The sequence below is a fragment of the Castor canadensis genome, chromosome 14 (genome assembly GCF_047511655.1).
Source record: "Castor canadensis chromosome 14, mCasCan1.hap1v2, whole genome shotgun sequence".
Classification (NCBI taxonomy): Eukaryota; Metazoa; Chordata; class Mammalia; order Rodentia; family Castoridae; genus Castor; species Castor canadensis.
This window is the reverse complement of record NC_133399.1, coordinates 41,701,428-41,729,057: the sequence shown is the minus strand read 5'-3', so window position 1 is coordinate 41,729,057 and position 27,630 is coordinate 41,701,428. Positions and strand designations below refer to the sequence as shown.

At 47.5% G+C, this 27,630-nt stretch overlaps 1 protein-coding gene across 1 annotated transcript in view; it reads right to left on the bottom strand.

Moving 5' to 3' along the window:
- Positions 1-26,687, bottom strand: part of Vav1 (vav guanine nucleotide exchange factor 1) — a 64,437-nt gene extending 37,750 nt beyond the window's left edge. Inside the window, exon 1 of the mRNA XM_020183077.2 lies at positions 26,426-26,687. Coding sequence (XP_020038666.1) covers positions 26,426-26,629 — 204 coding nt within the window. The 5' untranslated portion in view covers positions 26,630-26,687. The remainder of the gene's footprint in view (positions 1-26,425) is intronic.
- Between the last annotated feature and the right edge of the window lie 943 nt (positions 26,688-27,630).

The following is a 27,630-nucleotide window of genomic DNA, read 5'->3' as shown; positions in this document are numbered from 1 at the left end:
CATGGGATGAGGACAGGATGCCACCCATAGTTCTAGTCAATTAGCATAGCTCATCCCTGTGCCCACAGCTATTGGTTTAGAGCTCACCACATGACCTAATTCAGGCCAATGAAAATGAAATCCAGATCTTACAGTTTCCAGGACAGTGACTTACTGTGTCCCTTGGTGGTCAGGGGTGAGGTTATGAGGTTGGGAGCACCTGCAGTCACTTCGCTGCCCCAAGCGGGGGGAAAAAAAAAACCTCAAAGTTACCTAGGCCTGAAGAAGAACCCATCATATAGATGAATTCTTTCCTGACATTGCTGGGGCTATGGAATCAAGCTATACCTAAAACCCGTATCTAATTTCTTCGGATGAGTCAAAAAAACTTCCTTGTATGGCGTACAACTAGGACCTTACAAACCTTTTCTGTGAAGGGATAGATAACACTTCCTGGCTTTGCAGAACATAAGCTCCTTGTGTAACTGCTCATCTCTGCTACTATAGTGCGAAATCCACCAACCAAAAGCATAGTTGTGCTGTAATAACAAACAAACAGCAGACTAGATGAGGCCCACAGGCCATAATGCCTGGCCCCTGAATTGGGTCTTCTTTCATTTGCAACCTCCTTGTGACACTACCCACTATCTTGAGAAAATGCTAGACCCTGTCTGGCTGAAGGGAGGCAAGGGAACACCCGTGTCCTGCCCCCGGCACCTGTGGTGCTCCACCATGAAAGCCTGGAGGCTGCCTATACCCTTCCTCCTCTCTTCCCTTTCTTTTTCTTTTTAAATAATAGGCTTTATTTTTAGAGCAATTCTAGGTTCACAGTGAGATGGAGCAGAAGTTACCGAGAATTCCCATGCACCCTTCTCCCCTGACTCTAACAGGCTCTCCCACCATCAGCATCCCACACCTCAGTGGTCCCTTTGTTACAGTTAATGACCCAACATGGGCACACCATGGTCACCAGAGTCCACAATCCACATGCGGCCCACCCTTGGGGTTGAACGTTCTGTGGGTTTGGACAAACATAGTAAGACACCCCTCCACCATTCACAGGTTCATAACAGTTTCACTGCCCCCTGAACCCCCAGTCCTCCACCTAGTCATCCCTCCCTCCCAGCCAGGCATCTCTTCACTGCCTCCACAGCCTTTTCTGGAACATCACGGAGATCGGCTTCTTTCACTCAGTGACATGCAGCTAAACTTCCCTATGGACTGAACTCAGGGCTAGTGCTCTGCACCTGAGCTCCATTCCCATCCTTTTGCTTTTAGTTTGTTCTTGAGATGGGGTCTTGCTAGCTTTTATGCCTGGGCCATCCTTGGACCACTATCCTCCTACCTCCACCTCTGTAGATGAGCCCTTGGCTCATTTCCTTTTAAGTACTAAATAATGTATTTTTGTCTGGATGGACCATAGCTTTTAATCCATTCACCTACTGGAGGGCATCTTAGTTGCTCCCAAGCTTGGGCAATTACAAATAAAGCTGCTAAGAATCGAGTGTGATGATGCACACCTATAATCCCAGAACTAAGGAGGCTAAGGCAGGAGGATCGAAAGTTCCAGGCCAGCCCAGGCTACAGAGAGAGATCCTGTCTCAAAAAAAAAAAGAGGCCAGTAGTGGTGTCTCACACCTGTAATCCCAGTTACTAGGGAAGCAGAGATCAGGAGGATCAGGGTTCAAGGCCTGTCCCAGGCAAAAAGCAAAACCCTACCAAAAAATAATAACTAAAAGATAAAAGGGGCTAAGGGGCATAGCTAAAATGGTAGAGCACCTGACTAGTAAGCACAGGCCTTGAGTTCAAACCCCAGTGCTGAGAGAAAAAAAGCTGCTATGAACATCTGTGTAGGCTAAAACTGTGGTTCCTTTGAGTAAAAATATTTTCTTTGATTAGGATAGATAAGATTCCCTGATCTCAGTCCCTGCCCTCCCTCCTCCTCCAGAGCCCCATCCCATGGGCATGGCTCCTCACCTGTTTCCATCTTTCACACACACGTACCACCAGTAACAGGTGCGTGGATTCTCTCCTGTTTCACAGCTCCCTTTGTGATCTAGCAGCCAGGCTCTAGCAATATCTGACCTTCCAGCTACTCAGACCCAAAACTCAGACCCAAAATGTTGGATAGAAATCCTCATTTCTCTCTCACTCCCCTTCCAATCCATCAGCAAACTCGAGAGATTGGCTGGGTGAGGTAATCTCAGCTATTCAGGAGGTGAACATCAGGAGGATCGCAGTTGAAGGCCAGCCCTGGGCAAAAGAAAAGTTAGCAAGACCCCATCTCAATTGACAAGCCAGGCATGGTGGTTCACACTTGTGGTCCCAGCTACATGGGAAGCATAGGTAGGAGGATTGTACCCCAGGTTAGCCAAGGCAAAAATGTGAGACCCTACCTGAAAAATAACTGTAGCAAAAAAAGGGCCAGGGATGGGGCTCAACTGGTAGAGAACCTGCCCAGAGTTCAAGCTCCAATACCACAAAAAAAAGCCAAAAATACAGTAATAATATATCAATTATTTGAAAATACCTAAAAGAGACTATTTTGAATGCTCCTACCACAAAGAAATGATAAATGTTAGGGGTAAAAAATATACTACTTACCTTGACTGTCCATTCCACGATGCATATGTGTATCAAACATCATCTTTACCTCATAAATTTGAACAATGGTGTCAATTAAAATTTACTTAAAATTGGGTTGGACATGCAGCTGTGCAGTAGAGCACTTGCTTAGTATATTCAAAGTCCTAGGTTCCATCCCCAGACTGCAAAAAACAATCAAAAAAACTTTTAAAATATTTTTTTGGCAGGACTGGGGATGGAACTGAGGGCTTTGCACACGCCAGGCAAGAGCTCTAACCACTTAAGCCACTCCACTAGCCCTGTTTGTGTTGGGTATTTTCAAGATAGGTCTTTCAAATTATCTGTTCAGGCTAGTTTTGAACCACATTCTCTTGACATCTGCCTCCTGAGTAGCTAAGATTACAGGCATGGACCACCAGGACCTGGGTTGTTTTTATTTTTTGAGACAGGGTCTCTCACCTACCTTTGCCCAGGCTGGCCTCAAACTTGCAGTCCTACTGCTTCTGCCTCCTGAGTAGCTGGGATTATAGATAGGCAGGCACCACCATGCCCAGCTGTTTTAATTTTTAATAAGTCACAATATAGGCACACATACATATATGTGCACAGCATCTCCCATCCCTGTTTTTTGTTTTATTTCCCCCTTAGAACTTATCATTGTCAGGTACAGTATATATTTATTTTATTATTATCTGTCTATACACCAACCTTTCATGCGTGTGCACATGCACGCACACATACACACACACACACACACACACACACACACACACACACTAGATCCTGCTCCATGGGACAGGATCCCCCATGCACTTCCTTCACCTCCATGGTCTCAACACCTTGTCCCTTGCCGGTCATGTGGCAGGTGCCCAATGAACTTGTGGAGAAGACTGAAACCAGATCCCTGGTTCAGGTCTCTCATGCTGTACAAAAATCAACTCCAAATGGATCAAAGACCTTAAGGTAAGACCTAAAACTCTGAAACTACTATGGGAAAACTCTGGGAAATAGAGGCATAAGTAATTATTTTCTGAATAGGACCCCAATTGCCCAGTAAATGAGAAAAAGAATTGACAAACAGGACTACATGAAATTTAAAAGTTTCTGCACATCTAAAGAAACAGCTAACAGAATCAAGAGACAATCCACAGAATGGGAAAAAATCTTCACCAGCTATTCAACAGATAGAGGGATTATATCCTGAATATACAAAGAGCTCAAAAATCCAAACAGCAGAACAATTGATCCAGTTAACAATGGACAAATGAATTGAAGAGACAGTTCTCAGAAGAAAGACAAATGGTGAATAAATACATAAAGCAGTGTTCAACATCCTTAGTCATAAGGAAATGCAAACCAAAACTCCAGTAAGATCCCGTCTCACATGTGGAGAGCGGATTAAAGCCTATGAGAACTGGACACAAGCAAGGCAAGATGCGCTCACCCGCTTTTCTGAGATTGGCACAGCCCGGAAGCAGAACAGCTGTTTTCCTAAGCTGTTTGGGTTCAGAGAAACAGGAACGCAGGTTTCTCCTGTTACAGTGTCACGCCCCTCCCCAAGAACCGCTGCTCCACCCTGTTTGCAGCTGTTTATAAAAGATCCCTGAAGGAGGAAGAGGGGCTTTTGCCTTTGGCTTTTACTTTGGGCTTTTGCCTTTGGCTTGGGTTTTTCACTTTGGGCTTTGGCTTTGGGCTTTTTGGTGTGGGAAGCTTTTGGAAGGGAAAAGAATGGCTAAAGAGGGGTTGATAGAAAGTCTGCACCAAGAACTTTAACGTAGGCTATAGAAAAACTAAGCTACAGAAAAGCCAAAGAGAACATGGGACAGTGCACAGTGCAAGTCCAAGGACTGAGACTTTAAGGGTTGTGCATATGCAGGTTGTAGGCGCAGCTGTTTGCAAGTGTGTAGCACCAGGCTTTAAGAGAGCAAAAGAGAGATGGGACAGTGCAAGCCTGGGGGAAAAAGACTTTAAGAGGAATTGAGCTAAAGATGAGCTGAGAGCAAACATGGGACAGTGCGAGCCTAAGGAAAGAGGTTTTAAGCAAGGTTTTAAAGAACTGCAAGGAGAAAGGTCTAAGAATCAAGATAGAGAAAAAGAAGCAATGAGGGTTGTGCATCTCCAGCCGAGCACCCAACACAGCTGACTCCACTTTCTGTCTGTCTATCCTGTGTCTTTTCTGAGTCTCCAGTCGCCCCCAGTTAAGCCCAGTGACGTTCAGTAATACCCGGGAGCGAGAGAGAAAGCTCACACTAACAAAGGCGGGAGCAAGAAAGCAGTGCCCCCTCCACTCACACCAGTCAGATTGGCCATGATCAAGAAAACAAACAACAACAAATGTTGGCGAGGATGTGGGAAAATGAGCCTTCGTACCCTGTTGGTGGGAATGTAAACTAATCCAGCCACTGTGGAAATCACTAATGAGGTTTCTCAAAGAATGAAAAATAGACCAATTCTGTGACCCTGCCATACCACCCTTGGGCATCTATCCAAAGGAGTGTAAATCAACATACCAGAGAGACAGCTGCATATCCATGTTTATTGCAGTTTGTCTTCTCAAAAACCAAATTTTGGAATCAGTCAAGGTGTCCAAACACCAATGAGTGGATGAAGAAAATATGTATGTTACTCAGTCATAAAGAAAAATGAAGTGATGTCATTCACAGGAAAATGGATCACCATGGAGATCATCGTGCTGAGTGAGATAAGCTGAACTTACACACTGTCTCCCATTAATGGCACCAAGATCTAAATGCTACCACTGATAATGACGATGATGGGACATGGAAGGGTGGTGGGTGTCTGTGGGGGATCAGCAGGTGGGGGAGGGAAAAGGAAAGGAGACTGAGGTGTGAAGAGGATGGAAGCACGCAGCAAATGTACATATGACCACAGCTTTAGGAAACCCAGCAAACACCGAAAGAGGCAAGGAGAGAGAGTGGGGATGGGAATATAATGTGAATTTAGTCAGGGAACACTGTACACGGGTATGGAATTCTCACAATGAAACCCCCTCTTGTTATTCATGTATGATGAATAAAAAATTGAATAAAACAATTTTTTGAAAAGCTTGTGGAATAGCATTTGGGATATCCGAGGGTCATCCAGGACATACCACCTGCCCTAGGCCACACACATAGGGATGAGGAGCTGATGGCAGCCCCAAGGCCAGGCCCCTAACCACCGCACCACCCTTCCTCTTTGCGCCACACTGAGCCTCTCCTGCTGTCTCATGGGAGATGATCTGGTGGGGGGGGGAGTCCAGTCTGGGACAGGAAACACATGTGCCAGGCCATGGGCAGGCCCCAGACAGGACTGGCAGGTCATCAGCCACAAAAGAACAGATGGTTGTCTGGCCCAAGTGAGGAAATTCCCTTGTGGCCTCAGGGGATCAGCTGATCTTTGAAACTGCTTCTCCCCAGTCATGTGACACCTCAAAGGGGGAAAGGGCTTTGATTCATCAGCCCTAGGAGCTAGAGAAAGGGACTCTCTCAGACAGCAGAAATGACTGTGGTTAGACCACCATAAGGACCTCCCAGTAGTAGAGGCATGAAAGAAGGTGAGAAAGAAAGCCCTTAAATGCAGGAGGGGCACATGGGACTGATTCCTCTCCACTAGGGGACAACCCCTCAGCTCCCTTCCTCCTTCTAGAGGGCCACCTTGCCACATGCAAATCAGCAGACAGGCACTGTGGTGGGGCCAAGAGATTCGCTCTTCCCGGTTTGCCAATGGGTTCTTCATTGGCACAGCCACTGCCAGAGACACAGAGCAGGAAGAGCAACAGGTTTGCCACCCTCCTCAGGGAAGCAACCTAGTGGGACAGAGGCCTCTGTTGGCGCTGGGAGCAGGGGACCCAGAATTGAGCACAAATGCAGCTTGCAGTTGGCTCCCCCACCCCCACCCCTACCCCAGCCTAGGGAGATGGCCGGAAACAGGAAATGCCTGCTACCAGGGCTTGGTTGGTGGTAGACAGAGAAAGGGTGGAGGGGGAGCTCTGCCTTCAGTCCTTCAGCCTTTAATCTTGCAGTCTCAGGCTCCCTGAGGGACCCGCATGCTGCCCAGAGAGGGTGACCATGCTGTGCAACCTTCCCAAAGCTTTGAAGCAGAGTTGCCCAATATAGCCTCCTTCTGTGAGTTGCTATCTGTCTGTCTGTCCTTTCCCTTCATCTTCCACCTGGCAGGCACTTGCTTCTCCTTGCCATGGTAGGCAGCAGACAAGTCTGGTGATTCCAGCCCACTCCACAACCTTGGGGATCTTGGACAGGCCACTTTGTCTTCTGGTACCTCAGTTTACTCCTTTGTGCCTCAAGAATGAAAATACAGGCCAATTCTCTGCTCTAGACCCTGGCACAATGTCTCACCCTCCAAGCCTGGTCATGCATGGATTCAGTAATCATGGGCCCAGGGGTGACCAAGGTCACCAGGGCCCTGTCCCCACAGAGCTTGAAGGAGAGCAGGGAGATGGGCCCTGGGCAGAGAGCAATGCCACTAGTGGGCTGCTGGCCGTGGCAGGAGCCTGTGCTGCCAACTGCAGTGCCGCTGTGGTATGTGGTTACCGGGGAGGGAGGCGTCGAGTCAGGCTTTGCGGTGGTGGTGCAGGCAGGCAGCTCACTCCAGAACAAAGAGGCGATGGAGCAGAGAGGAGTTCTAGATAGCCCAGCGCCCAAGGCACCACCATGCCTTCACTTTGCAAAACTTTGTCCATTTCTTTTAACTTTTTTTGGCAATACTAGGGTTTAAACTTAGGGCCTTGCGCTCGCTAGGCAGACACTCTACCACTATAAGCCACCCCCAGCTCTTTATACTTTAGCTATTTTTTGGATAGGGTTTCCTATTTCTGCCCAGGGCCAGCCTGGACCACAATCCTCCTACCAATGCCTCCCACGGTGCTGGGATGACAGGCTGGCACCATTATGCCCAATGTGTTAGTTGAGATGAGCGTCTTGCTAACTTTTTACCCAGGCTGGCCTTTGAACTGCAATCTTCCTCATCTCTACCTGCCGAAGAGCTGGGATTACAGGTGTGAACTACCTTGGCCAGCTTAAGTTTGTCAACTTAACAATGTGAAAAGTGCCTCTGCCTTGCAACCTATTCCATTGGCCAGAACCAAGCCACAGGAAATGAAAGCCCATGGTCATAAAAGATGAGCAGCCTTTATGCAGGCAGTGGAAACAACACAAATATCCAGCAGCAGGAAACAGAGAAGCAAATGGGGGGCAGGCTGAGTGTCCCTTATCCAAAATGCTTTGAACCAGGAGTGTTTGGGATTTCAGATTTTGGAATATCTGTATATACATAAAGAGATATCTTGCAGATGGACCAACACAAGTTAAACAGGAAATTCTTGTATGTTTCATATGCACCTTAAACACACAGCTTAAAGGAGATTTTATACAATATTTTGAACAATTTCTTGCATGAAAAATGTGTGTGTGGCCAGGTGTGGTGGCACATGCCTGCAATCCCAGCACTTGAGAGGCAGAGGCAGGAAGATCACACGTTCTAAGCCAGCTTGAGCTACATAATGAGGCCCTGTGTCAAAAACATCTGTAATCCCAGCTATGCACGTAGGGGAGCTAGGAAGATTGGGAGTTCCGAGCCAGCCTGGGCTTCATGGTGAGATCCTGTCTCAAAAAAAATTATCAAATCTTATCTTTTAAATATTTCATTTATTGTATACCGATGTACGGTCTGACCTCTACATCTCCAAGTTCAGAATCAGAAGAGCCAATGAAATATCTTGGATTAAAATTTGGTGGGGGGGAGGGGGAGTTGCTTCTATACTGAACAAGTACAGACTTCTTTCTTATCATCTTCCCTAAACAATGCAGTGTAACTACTACTCTATCATTCACACTGCATCAGGCTTTATAAGTCACCTAGAGACTTCACAGGGAGCACATGGGAGGTCCTGTGCAAATACTACACCATTTCATATAAGGCACCTGAGCATCCAAGGATGTGGTAATCTGTGAGGGTCCTGGAAGCAATGCCCCTCGGATACCTAGGAACAGCTACAGCTGGGTTTTTTTTCCCCCAATAGATACAGACATCCCTGCTGTGTCTCTCCCCTGAACTAGGAGCTGACCAGTCAGCTTTAGCAAGTCAGGGGGATAGGGTGAAAAAGAAGGAAATTATGTAAACCACCATTGGTCAATAATGCAAAATACACTCTCTGGTCACATTTTTGTTCCTGCTCTTAACAAAGCATAGAAATGAGAGGCAAATCTAGGATCCTTCTTATTCAAATCACTCTACTTAGAGAGGGGGGAAGATAAAGTGCCTCCCCCTCAACCTGTGGGGGGCCCTGACCTTCCCACACCCCTACATCAATTAAACAAATATTTATTGAGCACCTATATGTGCCAGGTCCCAGTCTAGGAGCTGGGGATGCAGTTGTGACCAACAGAACCCCACATTCCTACCCTCCTGAGGTTCACAGTTTGCAAGGGAGACAGCAGTGATATTATATTATACACACTCGGTATATACAGCAGTCGGCCCTCTAAGAGTTCAGCATCTGCAGCTTCAACCAGCCGTGGTCCAAAAATATTCATTTAAAAAATTGCATCTGTGTGGAGGTGGGAGGGGGAAAGGAAAAGTCAAGGGCAGATGACCGGAGTACAGTGAATGTGTGTGAAAAGACTATAACAAAACCCATTTTCTAAAATGCAAGAAAGATTAAAAAAATGGGGGGGGTTGGAGAGGGGGCAAGAAAGAGTAACAGAAGAGGTGAATATTGTCAAGGTATATTATATGTGCATGTGGAAATATAATAAACCCTTTGCACTGTGTGATTATTATGTACTAATAAAAATTGGGGCGGGGGAGAAGGTTACAAAACCCAAAGACAACTGATCTGATAGAGGGGAGAATAATAAAGGAGGTATCTAATCTATTGTGCAACAGCATTGACATTGTCACCTAGGCAGCACTTAAAGGCTGCAGGAGGGCACGTGTGGGTTCTGGGCAAACTATGCCATTGCACAGAAGGGGCTTTGAGCATCCACCAGTTTTGGTATTCATGGGGGTCCCAGAACCACACACAGACACCAAGCAATTAAATAGTTTTTTAGAAGGTGGTTAAGTGGGAAAAGGGGATAGGGGTAATTCAGGGTGGGGAATGTGATCTTACTTAGAGAGGTCTGGAGACCTTGTTGACAAAATGACATTTTAGTAAAGGCTTGGAGGAGGTGAGGGACAGGTCCCAGAGGAAGCATTCTAAGTAGAGACTACAGCTAGCGCAAAGGTCCTGGGAGAAGACTGTGCCAGTGAGGTGAATGAAGTTTAAAGCCAAGAGGCCACGTGGCTGGAGCAGAATGAGGGAGGGACTGGGGAGGGGTTGAACCAAGGTTCTCATGTACCTGCTGGGGCCCAGTGACCAAAATGAAGCAAGCGATGTTCACCCCAGCACCCACCATCCTGCTGCATCTCCCAGAGCCCCTGAGAGGGAAGCACAAATAATTGGGGTGTTTTGAAAGATTTCTACCAACTCCCCCAGGTCTCATGCTCCCTAGCGGTCAGGCTGAAGGGAACAGCCCAGTTTCCTTGGGGCACCAGACTGTGGTTGAAGGTGTCCCTCAAAGCCCAGGCACTGGGAATAAGGGAGAAATATGTGCCTTCTACACTGAGGGTGGAAATACAAATTAGCCGAGCCACTATGGAAATCAGCATGGAGGTTCCTCAAAAAGCTAAAACTACATCTGCTGCAACCCTCGTCCTCCACCTCTCTCAGGCATGCATCCAAAAAGGTCAAAGTCAGCATGCAATCAACACACCTGCACACCCAGCTTCAGTCGCAGCACTGTTCACAATAGCCTCGTTGCCCATCAACCGCTGAACAAATGGAGAAAATGAGGTATAAGCTGGGCGCTGGGGGCTCACACCTGAGAGCCTAACTACTCAGGAGGCAGAGATCAGGAAGATCGTGGTTCGAAGTCAGCCGGAGCAAATAGCTCAAAAGACCCTATCTCGAAAAAACCCATCACAAAAAAAGGCTGGCTCAAATGGTGGAGTGCCTGACTAGCAAGTGTGAGGTCCGAGTTCAAACCCTACCTAGTGTCACAAAAAAAAAAGAAAGAAAGAAAGAAAAGGTGGTACACAATGGAGTTTTATTCAGAAACAAAGAAGAATGAAATTGTCTTTTGCAGGAAAACGTAGGGAGCTAGAGATCATCATATCACGTTAAGTGAAATAAGCCAGACTGAGAAAGAAATGCTGTATGTTTTCTCTCATGTGCAGAATCTCGATGTAAAACAAAACAACAACAAAAAACCATGGAAGCAGAAGAACTACTAGGGGAGAGGGGGATCCGTAGGAGGGGTAAGTATGCAAATGTTTCAATGGAACCCATGACTTTGTACAATTAATTTAAAAGTCCATCTGGTGGAAACAGTAGTGGGGGCCTTTAAGAAGCAATTGGGCCTCATGAGCACTGTCCTCGGGAATGGAGACTGGGCTCCTAATAGAGGGATGAGTTCAGCCCCCTCGTTCTCTGTCTTGCGTGCTCATGTGACAACTCCACCAGGCAAGAGGAGCCTCACCACGTGCAGCCCAGGCTCTCGGCCTTTCCAGGCAGCCAGAACCATGGGCCAAAGAAGTGTCTATCTAGTGGCATGTTACATAGGAAGCCCACACCAGGACTGGCGCTGTGGGCTCGATCCCAGCACCATAAAAAAAGAAGAAAGTTGGGATGGAGATGTAGCTCTACTGGTAGAGTGCTTGCTTTGCAAACATGAAGCCCTGAGTTCAAACCCCAGCACTGCCGAAGAAGAAAAGAAGGAAGAGGAGGAGGAAGAGAAAGAGAAGGGACAATAGGCCAAATATCACAACGGTTTTGTTATGAACCTCAAAACAGTAAGTATAAAGTACCTAAAACAACAGTTTCACACAGTAAATGCTCAATAAATGTGACCTATTGTCTTTATTGCAGTTTATTACACTTTCTGAATCTTCTCTCTGACTCTCTGTGTGTCTCTCTCTGTCTCTCTCCTCCTCCTCCTTCTCCCTCTCCCCCTCCTCCTCTCCCTCTCCTTCTCTCTTTCCCTCCCCCTATGCCCACCATGAGGTGAGCAGTTTTGCTCCACCACACCCTTCTGCCATGATGCTCTGTGTCACCACCGCCCAGAAACAACGGAACCAAGTAACCACGAACTGAAACCTCTGAAACCATGAGCCAAAATAAATCTTTCTTCCTTTAAGTTGTTTTCTCAGGTATTTTGTCATAGCAACAAAAAGCTAACCAACACAAAGCCCTCATGAATGGCTGAGTGCCTTTCTCATGGGACTGAGTCGGCCACCACAAGAGTCAGTCCAGGCACCTTTTTTTGCCTTCTGCATGCACCCACTTGCCTCTCTGCTTTCCACCATGACTGGGAGCAACAAGACTCTTAGCACATGCAGCTCCCTTCCCAGAACTGCAAGCCAAGCCTCTTTCCTTCATAAATTACCCAGTCTCAGGTATTCTCTTATAGCAACAGAAAAGAAACACACTAAGACAGCAAATTGATACTGAGAAGTGGGGTGTTGTTCTAATACTACCTGAAAATGTGTAAGCAGCTTTGGAACTGGGCAAGTTTGGAACTTAATGCTAGCAGGGAGAAAAAAAACAAAAAACTGTAATGTCAGCTCCCTCTACTTCACTAAAACTCAAAGTACTGACACTTCAAAGTCAACACACTTTTCTCTTCTGGCCTCTTGATGTTATGCCCTTCTGGTTTTCTTCAAACTCATCCGATTCTCCTCTCTGACTTCTTCGCTCTTCCTCTGCCTCTCCTCTTACCTCTCTGTGCTCTTGAACCCCAGACGCAACCCTCAAACCTTACCCTTCCTCCTTCTCCTCTCTCCCAAGGGACCTCACCCAACCCCATGGATTATTTAGCAGTTACATACAGGGACTGCTTAAATCACTTTACAGTTTTACAGCTTTTTTTTTTTTGAGATATTTTGTTGGGTTCTGGCTTCTGAGACAAGGTCTGGCTATGTAGCCCAGGCTGATCTTGAACTTAAGGTCATCGTGCCTTCACCTCCTAAACATTGGAATTATCACACTTTTTAATCCCTAGTACAACTCTATACTAGGGGCTATCCTTAACCTCATTTGAAAGATGGGGAAATTGAGTCATGGAGTGGTTCAGCAACTTGCCCAGGAACTGGAACGAAGACCCCCAGGCAGCTAATGCCCATGCTTTAAACTGGCTTTTCCTGTCTCAGCACTGCTGAAATTTGGGGTGGAGCAATCCTTGCTCACTGTGAAATATTTAATAGCATCCTTGGCTTCTGCCCATTACCTACCAGTGCCTACCAGGTTCTCTAGAAGTGGCCACAAAAAATGTGTTCAGATATTACCAAAGCTCTCCTCAGAGTGTACAGTGGCTCCCCACACCCTCACTCCTCCCCCAGTTAAGAACTACGTGCTTGGGCCAGGTGTGCTGGTGCATGCCTGTAATCTCAGCTACACAGGAGGTAGAGATAGGAGACTCTCAATGCTCCTTTTGCCAGCCTGGGCAAAATACAACAATCTATCAAAAACAAACTAAAGCCAAAAATTCCTGGGGCATAACACCAGTGGTAGAGTGCTTGCCTAGCAATCACAAGACCCTGAGTTCAAACTCCAGTGCTGCCAAAAGGAAAAAAATGAATAAATAACTGTGTGCTAACCATTCTTCAGGGCTGCCTCCCTGTAGACACATTGACAATGCCAATCTGGTCTCCCCAGGACCTGTTCCCCTTCCCATCTTCCCATCACAACAAATGATACACTCATCCACACAACTTCCTGAGCTCCAAACTCAGGCACATCCCCATCCTTCCTCCTCATCCAATCCCTGAGAAATCTACTCAGCTCTTCCACCAAAATATGAGTGAGATCCACAACTCCTAGTCCAAGCCACTGTCACTTCTCATTGCAAAGGCTTCATTAACTTCCCCCTCCCAGGATCTCCCGCAGCCACCTCTAAAGCCCCACCACAGGGCCTTTTCACAACCTTTGCTCATGCTTCCCAGAGCTACCTCCTTCTTTATCATCTCTCTTTTTCTCACCATCTGCTCTTCTCCAACTGGACCTTCAGTGTGTTTTATCTGCAGCATTTATTACGGTGTGCTAATGTTCTGTTGGTAAACCTGTCTACCTGTTTACCACCTGGAACCTCCCCACCTAAAGAACACGTGTCTACATCAGATCCTTGGTACCTATGCAGGTGACATTATTTGACAAAAAGGGAGTTCACAAATTAAGGCTCTTGGAATGAGGGGATGATCCTAGATTATTCAAGCAGACCCAAAATCCAGAAACAAATGTCCTTGTAAGAGACATAGACAAAGACAGAGGGAAAGATTTGTGATGATAGGGTCACAGGAACACATGGAGCCACCAGAAGCTTGGAGCAGTTGGGAAGGATTTTCCCCTGAAGTCCCAGAGGGAGCCGGGCCCTGCAGACACCTTCATTTCAAACTTCTGGCAACATGAACAGCCACTGTTATAAGCCACCAAGTTTGTGGTACTTGTTACAGAAGCCACAGGAGATAAATGCAAGTCTCTTCTCCCTGGGGAGACCATGAACTTGGGCAAGCATGGCTTCCCCATATCCCTGGCAATCAGTATACCATCTGTCTCTGAAAACAAAATAAATGAAATTCTAACTGGAAGAAGCTCTCTACCTCCTCTTCAGCATCCTTGCCCAGAACTCGTCTAGTTCTCTTTGGATCGCCTCACGATATGAAGCTCACTCACTCTAAAACAGTGGTTCTCATGCAGGGCTATTCTGTCCCCCGGGGGCTTTTGGCAAGGTCTGGAGATGTTCTGTGGGAGCGAGGTGCCACTGGTGTCAAATGGGTACAGGCCAAGGATGCTGAGGGCAGGTCCCAGGACCCAGAATGATCCCACCCCAAATATCTAAGGTACTAGGGCTAAGAAATCCTGTCCTAAATTAGTACCTGATGCTGACATAAACACTGATTACCTCTTGATATATTTTTTTTGGTGTGTGGGGGGTTATTACTTACCAGAGTTTGAACTCAGGGTTTTGCACTTGCGAGACAAGGGGCTCTACCCTTTGAGTCATGCCTCCAGCCCTTTTGCTCTGGTTATTTTGTAGATAGGGTCTTGCTTTCGCCCAGGGCAGCCTGGACCACAATCCTCTGGTGTTTTTTTGCTTCCCACAGATGCTGGGATGACAGGCGTGAAACACCATGCCCAGCTTTTTTTTTTTTCTGTTGAGATGGGGTCTCCTAAACCTTTTGCTCAGGTTAGCCTGGAACAGGGAATCTCCCCACTCAAACCCCAAGTAGCTAGGTCCATGGCACCGGCTGCCCCTTGACATCTCAATCCCTTTTCTTCTGTTAACTGCCCCTCCGTGTCCCCTGAGGCATCAGCCAGCCCTCCCCTATTTTCGGTCCACCACTCTGCCTTCTGCCTAAAGAATGGGCATGTGACCCCAGCCTGGGTGATCAGAGCATGGTATTCTCCTGGGACCAGCAATTGCTTCAAGAGTGAATATGTGACCCTGGCCTAGCCAATCAGAGCATGACATCCACCTGGACACAGTAATTGGTGCAAGAAAGGGCATGGAACCCCAGATTGACCAATCAGAGAATGATATTCTCCTGGTCACAGCAATTGGCTCAGGAATAGACATGTGACCTCTCAAAAAAAAATCCTGTCCCAGGCTGGGACTATAGCTCCCTGATAGGGCACTTGTCTAGCCATAGGTTTGATTCCCAGAACTGCAAAAGAAAAAGTCACATCCAATGAAAAATAATACTAGGATTTGGGGTTGAGTGGCCAGAAAATTGGCCCTCTCATTTTCCAGAGCTGTGGGAGTATAAATATGGGCACTGTTATTTACCTCCCTGAGGGGAAATAACAACTAAGAATGGATGGATGAAAACATCCAAAAGAAAGCAGAGTGTTGGTAAGGAAGATCAGTGATGTTGTCTAAGCCCTGGATCCAGCCGGACCTGAAGGCATTTTCTCTTAAACTTTTCAGTTAAGTGAGACAATAAATATATTTGACTAAGCCTATGTCAATTGGGTTTTTTCTACCACAAGATCTAAGACTCTTTATTAAACTTCTGCAGACTAAGCTCAGAATTTCCTCAAATCTTAAATGTCAAACAAACATCCCTCATTTCTCCTACTGTCCCCCTGTAGACATAACTCCCAAGTTCCTCCTATGCCCCATATCTCAGAACACCATTCCTGATCTCAGAGAAGGACCGTCCATCTCTACAATGTGTTATGATATTTAGAAGCCAAACTACACCCATCCAAAACACGCTCATGGCCCACCCACTTCCTGGTACCCTTTGTGATAACGAGACAGAGATCCTTTCAATATGTCCCAACTTCTCCCATTCACTGGCATGTCACTGTCACTTCCTCCAGGAAGCCTCCTAAGGGTTTCATCCTCTCTGCTCCCACAGTGCTTCGAGCTCTACCCACCCATCGCTGAACATGGTATACTTCATAGTCTATATCTGGGAGCTGCATGAAGGTCTGTGCCTCATTCATCTTGGGAATTTTCCATCACTCAGCTCATGGCTCAATACAAAGAGATGTCTGCGAGGTGGGTGGTGTTACCGTATTGCTACCACATCAGTGTCATCATCATCATCCCCATTGGGGATTGGTCCCAAGTCACATAGAGTTATGCTAGAGGCAGGACTGATCCAGGTTGACCCAGGCAATGCACACCCAACCAGTGCTAGCCACAGGTTCTAGGGGCCCTGTCTCAAGCACTCAACTCTGCTTTAGTCGTTTGAGAGCATATGACACATGCAATTAATTTTTTCATGATTAATGAAGGTTTAATATTTGTTTCATACTTTGTGGCAGAGCTGTTGCTTCACTGTATAAAAAAAGCACCAGGAAATGCACTCTACTATGAAATTAAGACAGCATTGTTGTTCATCTGACTCTGCACAAGAAACACTTGCCTCCACTCCCAGTTATTTCCAACGGGAAGATCATTAGAGATTTTTACCCAAATCCAGGGATGGATATAAGCAAGTTACAATATCTTAGGGCCTAGTCTAAAAACCCTTAAAGAATTGCAAAAAAAAAAAAAAAAGGAGGGTGCATATTTTGTTTATCTGCAGTCGTTAGGAAGTGAGGGGTATTTTCTTTAGCAGCAGTGTTGAGAATACTTTCTTTTCCGTGGGTGCAGCTAAATGCGGCTACTGAAGTCTTCCATCCAGCAGCAATGTCAGACAACTGCTGGAGTAAGCTACGTCACACTAGTTTATTTAGGGTTGCCATTTTCACTCTTGACAGGTTCCATGTGTTCCTTCTAGGCTTCTTCACACAGTCCACCTAGTTCTGAGGGGTTACTCAATGTCATCTTTATCAGCCAACCATCTTGTACCAAGATTTGTTGACAAGCCCTGAATTGTCTGCAAGTGCCTTATCATTTGTTACTGCTCCTGCTAGAGAAGCAGGAGATCTTTCTATCTTGCATTTTCAAGTTTGTCCCAACTTCAGGCAAACTACAGTATTCAACATCTCCCAAAGCTTCCTGTTCAGAATTGCTGATTCCCACAGTTCCCAAGCCATTTTCTGTCGTAATCCATTTCTGCTTCTCCATGAATTTCCCTAGGGAGAGCAGAGCAGTCCTGCCCCGGCCACCACACTCCTCATCACTCACAGTGCCATGGTCATGTGCGCAGGGGTCCCCGAGGGAGGGTGGTGAAGGCACGGCAATTTTTTTGGCAAACCCAGGCAGCATGGACAGTTTGCCATCCCGTGTTGAGTGAATTCATTTCACAGATGCTTTAATAAGCACCTACGAAGGGCTTGATGCAATTCTAACAGGGGACACAGTTGTGAACAAGGTAGACAAAAAATGTTGCCCTGATATTCCACCAGAAGAAGCAGATAACAAGCAATTAAATCAAAATTATAAGACAGAGGGCAGTAAGTGCTACGGGGAAAAACAAACCAAGAAAAGGAATGAGAACTGGATTTGATATATGGAAACAACAGAACTTCTCCTATAAGAAACCTAAGAGAACAGTCACAGTGATCATCCGAGGAAGTGAGATCGGGGAAGAAAGAACAGCAAGTTCAAAGGCTCTGAGGCTGGATTGCATCTGGCAGGTTCTAGGAACAGCGAGAAGACCTGTATGGTTGCAGCAGAATGGACAGAGGGAAGATAGGAGGGCTCAAAGATGGGCTGAGGCCAAATACATCAGCTTTTTTGAGATAAGGTAAGGACATTGTCTTTCCCAAGGGCAATGGGAAGCCACTGAAGGCCAAACCATAGAAGGTCAATGAACAGAACAGAATGGAATGGAAAGGAAGACACAAGTTGAGCATGGTGGTAGATGCCTGTAATCCCAGAACTTGGGAGGCTAAGGCAGGAGTATTGCAAGTTCCAGGACAACCTGAGCAACTTAGCAAGACCTATGAACAAAAAAAAAAAGGGTGGGGAGGGAGAAAGGTGGGAGGAAAGAAGATGAGAGGAGGAGAGGGGAGGGGAGGGGAAGGGAGAGGAAGAAGGTTCAGTGCCCAGTGTTGACCCTCCCAGGCTTCCATCCCTGTTGGCCTAGCAAGCTTTAGATGAAGTCTTCTAATCATCCCGATCCACTTTACTGAGAACTGCTCACACACAGGCCCCTCATCCTCGCTGGATCCTTCTCCTGTGGCCTTCTCATTCCTCCGCCCCTGGGAGTTCCTCCAGCCTGTCCAGACCTGCATGTTTGAAGCCAGGCAGGCGTGGCTCTAAGGTTCTAGACATCAGCATCTCAGTGTCTGCCCAACCCATATCCTGTCCCCCCCAGCACTACCACACTCCCAGGCTCTCCTGCAGGTGGATAGGGTCACATGCCCAGGTTCTGGCCAGTGGAGCAAGACTGGGAGTGAGGGAAACACTTGGAGCCTCAACCCATGAAATGCCCACGTGGCACCTTTCCTTAACCTCTGGCTAAATAGAGCACTCCAAGGGTTTTAGGGCCAGCAGATGAAAGGAGCCGATGCCCTGGAGGGACCTTATATAGCAGGGCCACCCCATCTTACTCCCCAGTGAACGCAAATGGAATTGTGAGGGGATCAAGGAGTAAGTTTGTCATCACTGAGTCTATCCAATCCCAGCAGCTACTGTTACATATGCCAACTTACATGCCACAGCCTACAGACAACTCAGACGCCATGAAACCAAATTAACAAAAATAATGAGTCAGGTCAGGAGCAGTGGTACACAATTGTAATCCCAGCACTTGGGAGGCTGAGGCATGAGGATCACAAGTTCAAGGCCAGTCTGGGTGACCTAAAGACTTTGTTTCAAAAAAAAAATGACTCCCATTAATTTAATTCACCAGTCATGGAACTTTTTTTTTTTTTTTTGAGACATGGTCTATGTCTGTAGCCCAGGTTGGCCTCAAACTCTCAATCTTGCTGCCTTAGTCTCTTGAGTGCTGGGATTACAGGCATGCACCACCACACCCAACTTTATGAAACTTTTTTTGGAAGTACTAGAGTTTGAACTCAGAGCTTCATGCAGGGCAGATGTTCTGCCATATGAGCCATGCCACCAGTCCTTTTTGCTCTGGTTATTTTTCAGATAGGGTCTAGCTGTTTGCACTGGCCAGACTGGACCTCAATTCTCCTATTTATACTTCACTTCATAGCTGGGATGACAGGTACACATCACCACACTCAGACTTTTCTGTTGAGATGGAGTCTTACTGACTTTTTGCCTACTTTGGCCTCAAACCATGATCCTCCTGATCTTCACCTCCCAGTAGCTAGGATTACAGTATAAACCACCAGGACCTAGCTAAAATGACTCTTATTAATTTAGCACTTGCTGTACATCAGTCACCATGCTGGGTAGGCAATTTACCATGTTTAATCCTCACACAACTCTTAAGGTAAAATTGCTATCAACAGCTCCAATTTTAGAAAAAACAATTCCCATTTTAACAATAAAGCAATCATTTAAAGAATTTTTTTTCTGCAGGATCATAAAACTAGTAAGTACCTGACTTGAAAATCAAGGTAACCTCATATATAAAGAGTTTCTACAAATCAATTAGGAAAAAAGCAAGCAGACCTGGAAGGAAAAAAATGATATAAATGACATTAACAGATATATTTTCACAGAAAGAAAATATATATTGCTCTAAAACCCAGGAAAACAGGCTCAACCTCACTCAGAATAGGAGACATGGTCCCTAGACCCATAACAAACTCCATCTATTGCTCATCTGGTTGGCAAAACTTCAAAAGCTTGACTGTGGAACAGAGAGACAAGCAGGCATCACCCATGATAGCGTAATTGGAGCAATGCATTAGCAAATAATCCTGCTTAGAGGACAATTTGTCAATATCAATCAACACCACCTTGACAGATGGTGTGACAGAGGGTCACACACCTTGACAGGGCAATCCACAAATGAGCATTCATCCCGTGGGAGTTCTTGCTCATGTGTAAAATACTTATGATAGTGATAATAATAGTAAGTTCTATGCAGCAGGTACTCTCCTGGGACCTTTCTACAAACCCATTTGTCTCTCCAGCAATATTTTAAGATAGGGATGTATCTTTCCCATTTTACAATGAGGAAACTGAGGCACAGAGAGGGTAAGGAGCATGCCTCATGGAGTGAAGGAGCTGAAACTGATTCATGGACAAGAATGCTTTAGAAGCTGCAATCATAGAACAGGCAAATTCTTTTTTCTCCCCTAGTTTTTTGTTTGTTTGTTGTTTTTGTTGTTTGTTGTAGTGTTGGGGGTGGAGCCCAGGACCCCGTGCGTGCCAAGTCGCACCCCAGCTGCCTTGCGTTTCTGAGACGTGACAGACAGATCCATTCAGATATATGATGAGATCATATATCTGTGCTATGTTTACAGTCAGTCTGCCTTATTCATGGATTCATTGCATGTGGCTTTGACCAAACGCAGTCAAGAAAACAATAACAAATTTTAAAAATCAAAAGAAAGTTCAAAACCAAAATTTTTAAATCCCCACGCACATCGTGCAGCTCAGTGGATGTGGGGCAGCTCTCAGTGTGTCCCGTGTGGTCGTCAGTTGTGTTGACACACTTGTGTGCTCTGCCTCCCAAAAAGCAAATGGTGCCCAAAAATGAAGGTAAAGTGTGATGTGCTTAACTTAGGGAATAGAGTGAAAATTTTGAGATGTGTGGAAAGTGGCATGTCTTTATTGGAACTGGGTGGCATTATGGGAGAAAGGAATCCAGCATCCACAGTATAGCACTGAACTCTGGGCACCCTGAGCAGGCCTGGGTCCTCCTCAACCGAAATCTCTTTGGAACCAGAGATGGCAGGGTAACAAGGGTCCACTGTAAAGGGAGGTGGTGAGGGGAAGAGGGGAGAAATGACCCAAACATTGTATGCACATATGAATAAAAGAAATTTTTAAAAGGGGTCCACTGTACCACAATCAAATTAATCAGCACCTCCACCACCTCACAGTTACCCTACGTGTGTGTGAGAGAGCTGAGGACACTTAAGACCCAGGGACAAGGTTATTAATTGCACTAAACAAAAGCCAAGTACAATCCAAGTGTCCACCAAGCTGGGGGAGGGTCAGATCCATCATGCAGCGGCCACTCAATGGAACGAAAGCAATTTAGAACCAATGTTAACAATGACTGAAAACAGGTGTGGTGGTTCATGCCTATAATCCCAACACTCAGGATGCTGAGGCTGGAAGATCTCAAATTTGAGGCCAGTCTAGGCTGTACATAGCAAGACCCTGTATCAAAAAAGAAAAAAGAAAGATCCTGGACCAGGATGCCTGGGGTCCAAACCCAACTCTGCCATTTCAAGCTGGGTGACCAGTTTGTTACTTAACATCCTTTGTACCTCAGTTTCCCACTATGAAAAACTGGGTACACTGATACTCTCTGCCTTATTGTTTGTTATAGGGGCTAAATGAGTTAATGCATAAGAAACAATTAGACCTAACCTCAGCAAATAAATATTAAATATTAATAATAAAAATTAGCCAGACAGTCACTGTTGCAACCACTCCACCTGCCCCATTCACCACACATAAAGGAATGGCCATAGCTGTGTACCAATAAAACTTTATTCGCAAGAACACACCTGCAGTCCAGACGTGACCCTCAGACTGTACTTTGCTGGCCCATGATTTAGACTAACACCTGATATACTGTGAACAAAATATAAACATTTGTTAAATAAACTTAATATCTCAGTATCTTGTTTTTTAAAGAATGAGGAGGATCTATTTATATAAATTCCCCAAATAATTATTAATTGAGATCAGTGCCATAGGGCGTGTATGCCATGCTCCCTGGTCACTGAGAGTGGAGGACAGCTGTGTGTCACTTAAAGACAGGGATGGGTTCTGAGACAGCAGAGAGTGCTTATGCAAACCTAGACAGTGTACACCGTCACCTTATCAAGTTTAATCCTCACATAACACTTGACGTAAAATTTCTATCAATGTCCCATTTTGTAAATAAGACAATCAGGGCTCATTGAGATTAAAGAACATTTTTTTCTCCAAGATCATAAAGCTAGTGAGTACCTGATTTAAAAATCAAGCCAGCCTAATATATAAAGAGTTTTTAAAAATCAATAAGAAGGGCTGGAGGCGTGGCTCCAGTGGTAGAGCGCCTGCCTAGCAAGCACAAGGCCCTGAGTTCAAACTCCAGTACTGCCAAAACAGAAAAAAAAAAAAGCAATAAGAAGAAAGACCAGCAGTTCTAAAAAGGAAATTACAGGTGGTCTCCTGATGAGTCAGTGACAAATGTGAACTTGCCTACCAAGGTCACATGGCAGAATTTTATGGTAAGCTTTTTTTTAGCATTGAGTAGAAGTGCTCTGTAACTAAATACAGAGCCTGGCAACACTCGTTTATTATCATGGCCAAGCCTTATGAATCGTGCAGAACTGCAAGTCCACACTTCTACCTGACCGGCAGCACATGAGTGTGTGCCCGCCAGCATCTCGTGAACACATGTGTACTGTGTTGCACTCTGATGTTCCTCAGCTACAATGTCCCTAGGCAATGAGCATTTTCAGCTCCTTCCTAATCTCCAGGGGTCTCAAAGCATACACAGAACTTCACTGACGGAGACATCATACGTGGCACACGTCTGTAGCTAAGAAGCATTCCTGGGCCAGGGCAGTGACTCAACTGGCAGAGCGTCTGCTAGCAGCATGAGGACCAGAGTTCAACCACCAGCACCGCAAAAGAAAGAAAGAAAGAAAATGAAATGGCAGATAAGGGGGGAAACTGATGTGACATTTTGGGCTGGCCACTCTTTGTCACAGGGGCACCCTGTGCATTGCAGGGTGCCTCCACCTACAGGATATCAGTTGCAACCCTGCACTTTGGTGACAACCAGAAATGTCTCCAGCAAATACTGTGTGCACCCTCACTCATTTGCAGCAGCTAAAGAAGTTAGACATAGAGAGGAGAAGCCAGGCTTGATGGTTCATGCCTGTAATCCCAGTGCTCAGGAGACTGAGACAGGAGGCTCACAAGTTTCAGGCCAACCTGGACTACAGGGCAAGACTCCGTCTCCAAAAGAAGGAGAAGGAGCAACATGGAAGAATGGTGGTTACCAGAGCTGGGAGGAGCATGCAGGGGAAGGAGGTTGGATGATAGGTACCAAAATGCAGTTCGGTAGGAGAAATGAGTTCTAGTGTTCCATGGCACAGCAACTGCAGCTTGCAACAGCTTGTTACAGATTTTATGAATCAGAAGAGAGAGGCTCTCAGGCTCCAAACACACCATGATGCTAGACTGGAGACCCTCATTGTCCTGATTTGATGTGACATATTGTGTACGTGAGTCAACTCACAATACTTGACCCTACAAATAAATACAACTAGCATATGTCAATTAGAACTTTTAAATTGCAAAAATGTTTTGTGGAAGTAGAGACAAAAATTGTCTCCAAATTATACCAAAATCTGGTGGGGGTGGCAAACTCCCTGTGGTTGAGAACAACTAAGATAGAAACTGAGGCTTGAGTAGCTGGGATTATAGATGCACCACACCGAACCCACTGGCACTGCCATTAACTACAGGGGGACCTTGGCAACTTCTTGACCCAGTCCCTGCCCCCTCTGAGTCTAACGAGCTATGTTCTGATAGATATTTCCGATAACCCACCCTTCTGCTCCACCCCCTTGGCCTCCAAGAGAGGAGTGAAGGGGACTTGCGGTATGTAGGCATCACCCTGCCTGCCCATGATGGTGTATCATCCTTGCTCTGGGCCTCAGACTTTGGGGAAACCAGCTGATTTGAGCACTCACTCAAGTCTGACCAGCCCCACCATTACCACCAGCTGGGTCAGCCACTGCCCTGAATGCACAGGCACCAGCCCGCTCCTGCCACAGGACCTCTGCACTAGCAGTGCTCCCTGCCAGGAACACTGATTCCCCAGATCCACATGACTTCTTCATGTTCTTCAGGCATCTACTCCAATGTCACCTTATCAGTGAAGCCTTCTGAACCCCCTACTAAAAAGCACCCCCTCCAATCCAATGCCCCTTTCATGTTTGTTTTCTTCATAACACACATCACTTCCCGACAATTTATATATATTCTTATTTACTATGTCAGCTTTCCCTGCTAGAATGCAAGTTCCTTAAAAATGGGCTGTAATGTCTGATTTCCACTGTCCCCAGCACCAAGAACAGGACCTGGCATGTGATTTACTGTTGGATGGATGGATGGATGGATGGATGGACGGACGGACGGACGGATGGATGGATGGATAGGTGGATGAAGGGATGGATGGATGGATGGGTGGATGGATGGATGGATGGATGGATGGGTGGATGTGTTATTTCTTCCCTCTTCCTTAAACAACTGTGCAATGAGAGAGACTATGAAGAGAAACTAGGAAGCTCTCTACTTCTAGCCCCCACATCCCTATTTATGCCATTTTGCCATCAGGAGCCTTTTCTCTCCACCCCTCCACATCCCATGGTCCTTTCCTGGCCCTAGCTTAAATCTGTACACACACAGGAACCAGAAACCCAGAGAGACTTTCCCTGTGGCACCTTCTTCTGCTGTATCACAAGTTCCCATACACCTCCCCTCTATGTACTACACAGGAAAGCACAGAGCTCCCAGACGAGGAGAGTCAGGGTGCCTTCCTTCCCAGCCTGGGGCCCAACACAGCTGGGGACAGGAAGTCAGAACCCTGAGAAAACTCCTACTAACTCTTCAAAACCCAGCACAAATATCCCCTCTTGCAAAAAGCCTGACTCCAGGCAATGTCCTACCCTCACCCCAGATCACACAGAGCTGAGAATCGTTTTCTGTCTATTCAAGTTCAAGAGCACTTTAAGGGCCAGACCCAGCATTGTCTCATACAGGGAATTCAGATCTTGCTGGAGTACAGCTGCTCCCATAGCGATTCGCTCCATGCACACTTGCCTTTCAGAAAATCAGCCATGGCTAAGACACACCCCAGGGGTGGCAGTTTATCTGTAAGTCTCACTGCTTTCCCTCTAGCTGCTAGTGAAGCATCACCTCAACTGGCAGGGACCTGGAGATCCTGTGGCTACTTCCTCATGCTCTGGAAGCCACCAGAGGTCAAGCAAATGTAGGCAAATTTCAAATAACCTGTGGCCAGAGGGACTGGCCACAGTTCGGGGATTGGGGGTAAGCAGGACTAGCAAGGGAGGGGTCCCCTGGCACTAAGGAAATAGAGGAGGAGGAAGGAGCTGCCAAGTTCCCACTGATGGTTCTGGGAAGCCCCCCAGAGACCCCAGATCCCCCTCCCTGACCTCTTACCTCCCCTTCCCCAGCTGCCTGTGGTCCCTCAGGCCCAGCCGACCACTGCCCACCATGCCGGCTTCCTGGGTTGGGGCTGTCATCCTGGTCTAGGGGTGTTAAAGCCAGCTGGCAGATGTCTCCAGACTCTAGGGCATGGCTGTGACCCTCAGGTTCCAGGGCAGAGCCATGTCCCTCACATCCCCTGTTCCTCAGAGTCCAGGGCAAGACTGTGTCCCTCAGAACCCAGGGCAGGTGAGTGTCCCCTAAGACTCCCAGGATAGGGCTGCATCTCCTCCTACCCCTGGGCAGATGGGGCGCCACCAGCCCAGTGACATCCACCCAGCACCCGGTAATCACAGGGAAGCAGAGAAGATACCACATGGTGGAGACCTGTCCCTTTGCCACCCCCACCCCAACCACATTCAAATAGGGGTTTAAATACATTTCCTGAGCCCCTGATGGAGCCAGAAAAGAGGTGGGGGAGCCATGGGTATAGACATCCCAGCAGAGAAACTGGTTCTCTTAGGCCCCCAAGACCTACTCTCAAGTCCAGGACCAGGCTGTGCCTCAATGTCCCCCTCAGAGGTGGATACAGAGAGCCCAGAACCCTGGGGCTGCAGCCCCCACACGCCACACGGCCCCAGGCCAGGCAGGAAGCCAAGGGGAAGGAAGATGTCAGGGGAAGGAAGGGGCCCAGCGCCTCCGGCCCAGAAGGAGGAGGCACATGTTGGGGAAGAAGTCACTGGAGGCCCTCCCCCACAGCCGGGATCTGGGGGGGGGGGTCAAAAGAAGCAAAACCTGCAAGTCCCTTGTTGTCATCTAGGTGATGCCAGGGCCCCCTAGATGGTCCTAGTAGAGTCAGCCTAGGGGCTGGGGGCTAACCCCTGGCTGGCCAGTTCTCAACCTAGAGTTGGGCCAACTCAGAGCCTATTAACCCATTCAGGGGGCCTGTTACCCTTGGGGGACCAGCCCAGGATCCCAGAGTGAGACCCTCAACCCCTTGGACAGTCCTGGACCTGGAAGCATGGCTCCCCTCATACTTTGCTGGCCCAGAAGAGGAGCGCCTTGACCCCATTTGTGTCAACCCACCCCACCCTCCAGGCCTCTCGGCCAATGCCAGCCAGTGGCAGGCTCACCTGGGACATCTGGGGACGCAGGTTGACCTCGCGCAGGTTGATGGCGTGGGGTAGCAGGTTGTTGAGCAGCTGGCACAGGAGGACGCCATCCCGGAGGGCCTGCGCCAGCTCACACACCTGAGCCCCCTCCCAGGTCACACGGTGGCTGGGGGGCAGCACCCGGCACTGGATGAGCCAGTGCGTGCACTGCCGCCACAGCTCCATGACTTCGGCCTGCCCGGGTGGCCCGTGCACCCTCGCAGCCTCCACCACCCACAGCCCGCCCTCCCGCCCCGGGAGCGACAACCAGGGCTACCACTTCCTCTTCTGTGCCTGTAACTGTCGCCCAGAGGGGGTGGATGGAGAGGCGCTGCGGGGCGGGGGGGGGGGGGGAGCACCTGCAGCGCAGCCCCGCCCCAGGCCTTCCTCCACCCACTCGACGCAGGTCTTGCACCCAGGGGCTGGAGAGTCGCAGGCCAGCCGGACTGTGAGGCCACTCCTGCTCCTTCGTCCTCATCCAGTCCGTTTGCAAAGGAGCAGTGCAGTTTCCACTTCTCACCCCCTCTCCTGCCTCCACCCCGGTCCCTGGTTGGGCCCCATCACCGCCTGTCTGGACCAGTACAGTCACCTCATCCTGGTCCCCTGACTCTGACCCTGGTCTCTCACAGTCTCGTTGAAGCAGCCAGAGGGCGCCCGGAGCATCAGCGTCTACCCAACTCTCCCCTACCCAGAGCCCTCCATGGTAAAAGCCCAAATCGTCCCACAGGCCCTGTAAGACCTGCCCTGTCCTTCCCTGCTTCCCTTCCTCCCTTGCTCCTCTGTCATTCGCTTCACTCTGCTCCAGCCACACAGGCTTCCTTGCTGTTCTTCCAACACACCAGACACCTCCTACAGGTCTTTCCTCAAATGTCACCTTCTCATCAGGCCTTGGCAAAGCTTCCCATTTCAAATCACAGCTTTTTCCCATCTCATCACACCCTATCCACTTCCCTACATTAATCTTGATCACTGTGTGACAAACCTGGTATTTATTACACAGCCAGCCCTCTCTACCTGTGGACTAGGTATTCTTGGGTTCAACCAACCACAGATGGAAAATACTCCAAAAAATTATATCTGTACTAATCATGCACAGACTTTTGTCACTATTCCCTAAACAAGGGACTTGCGCAGCTGCAGATTTCAGAATCTTTTGGGGTCTCAGAACCAATCTCCCCGGGGTGGAG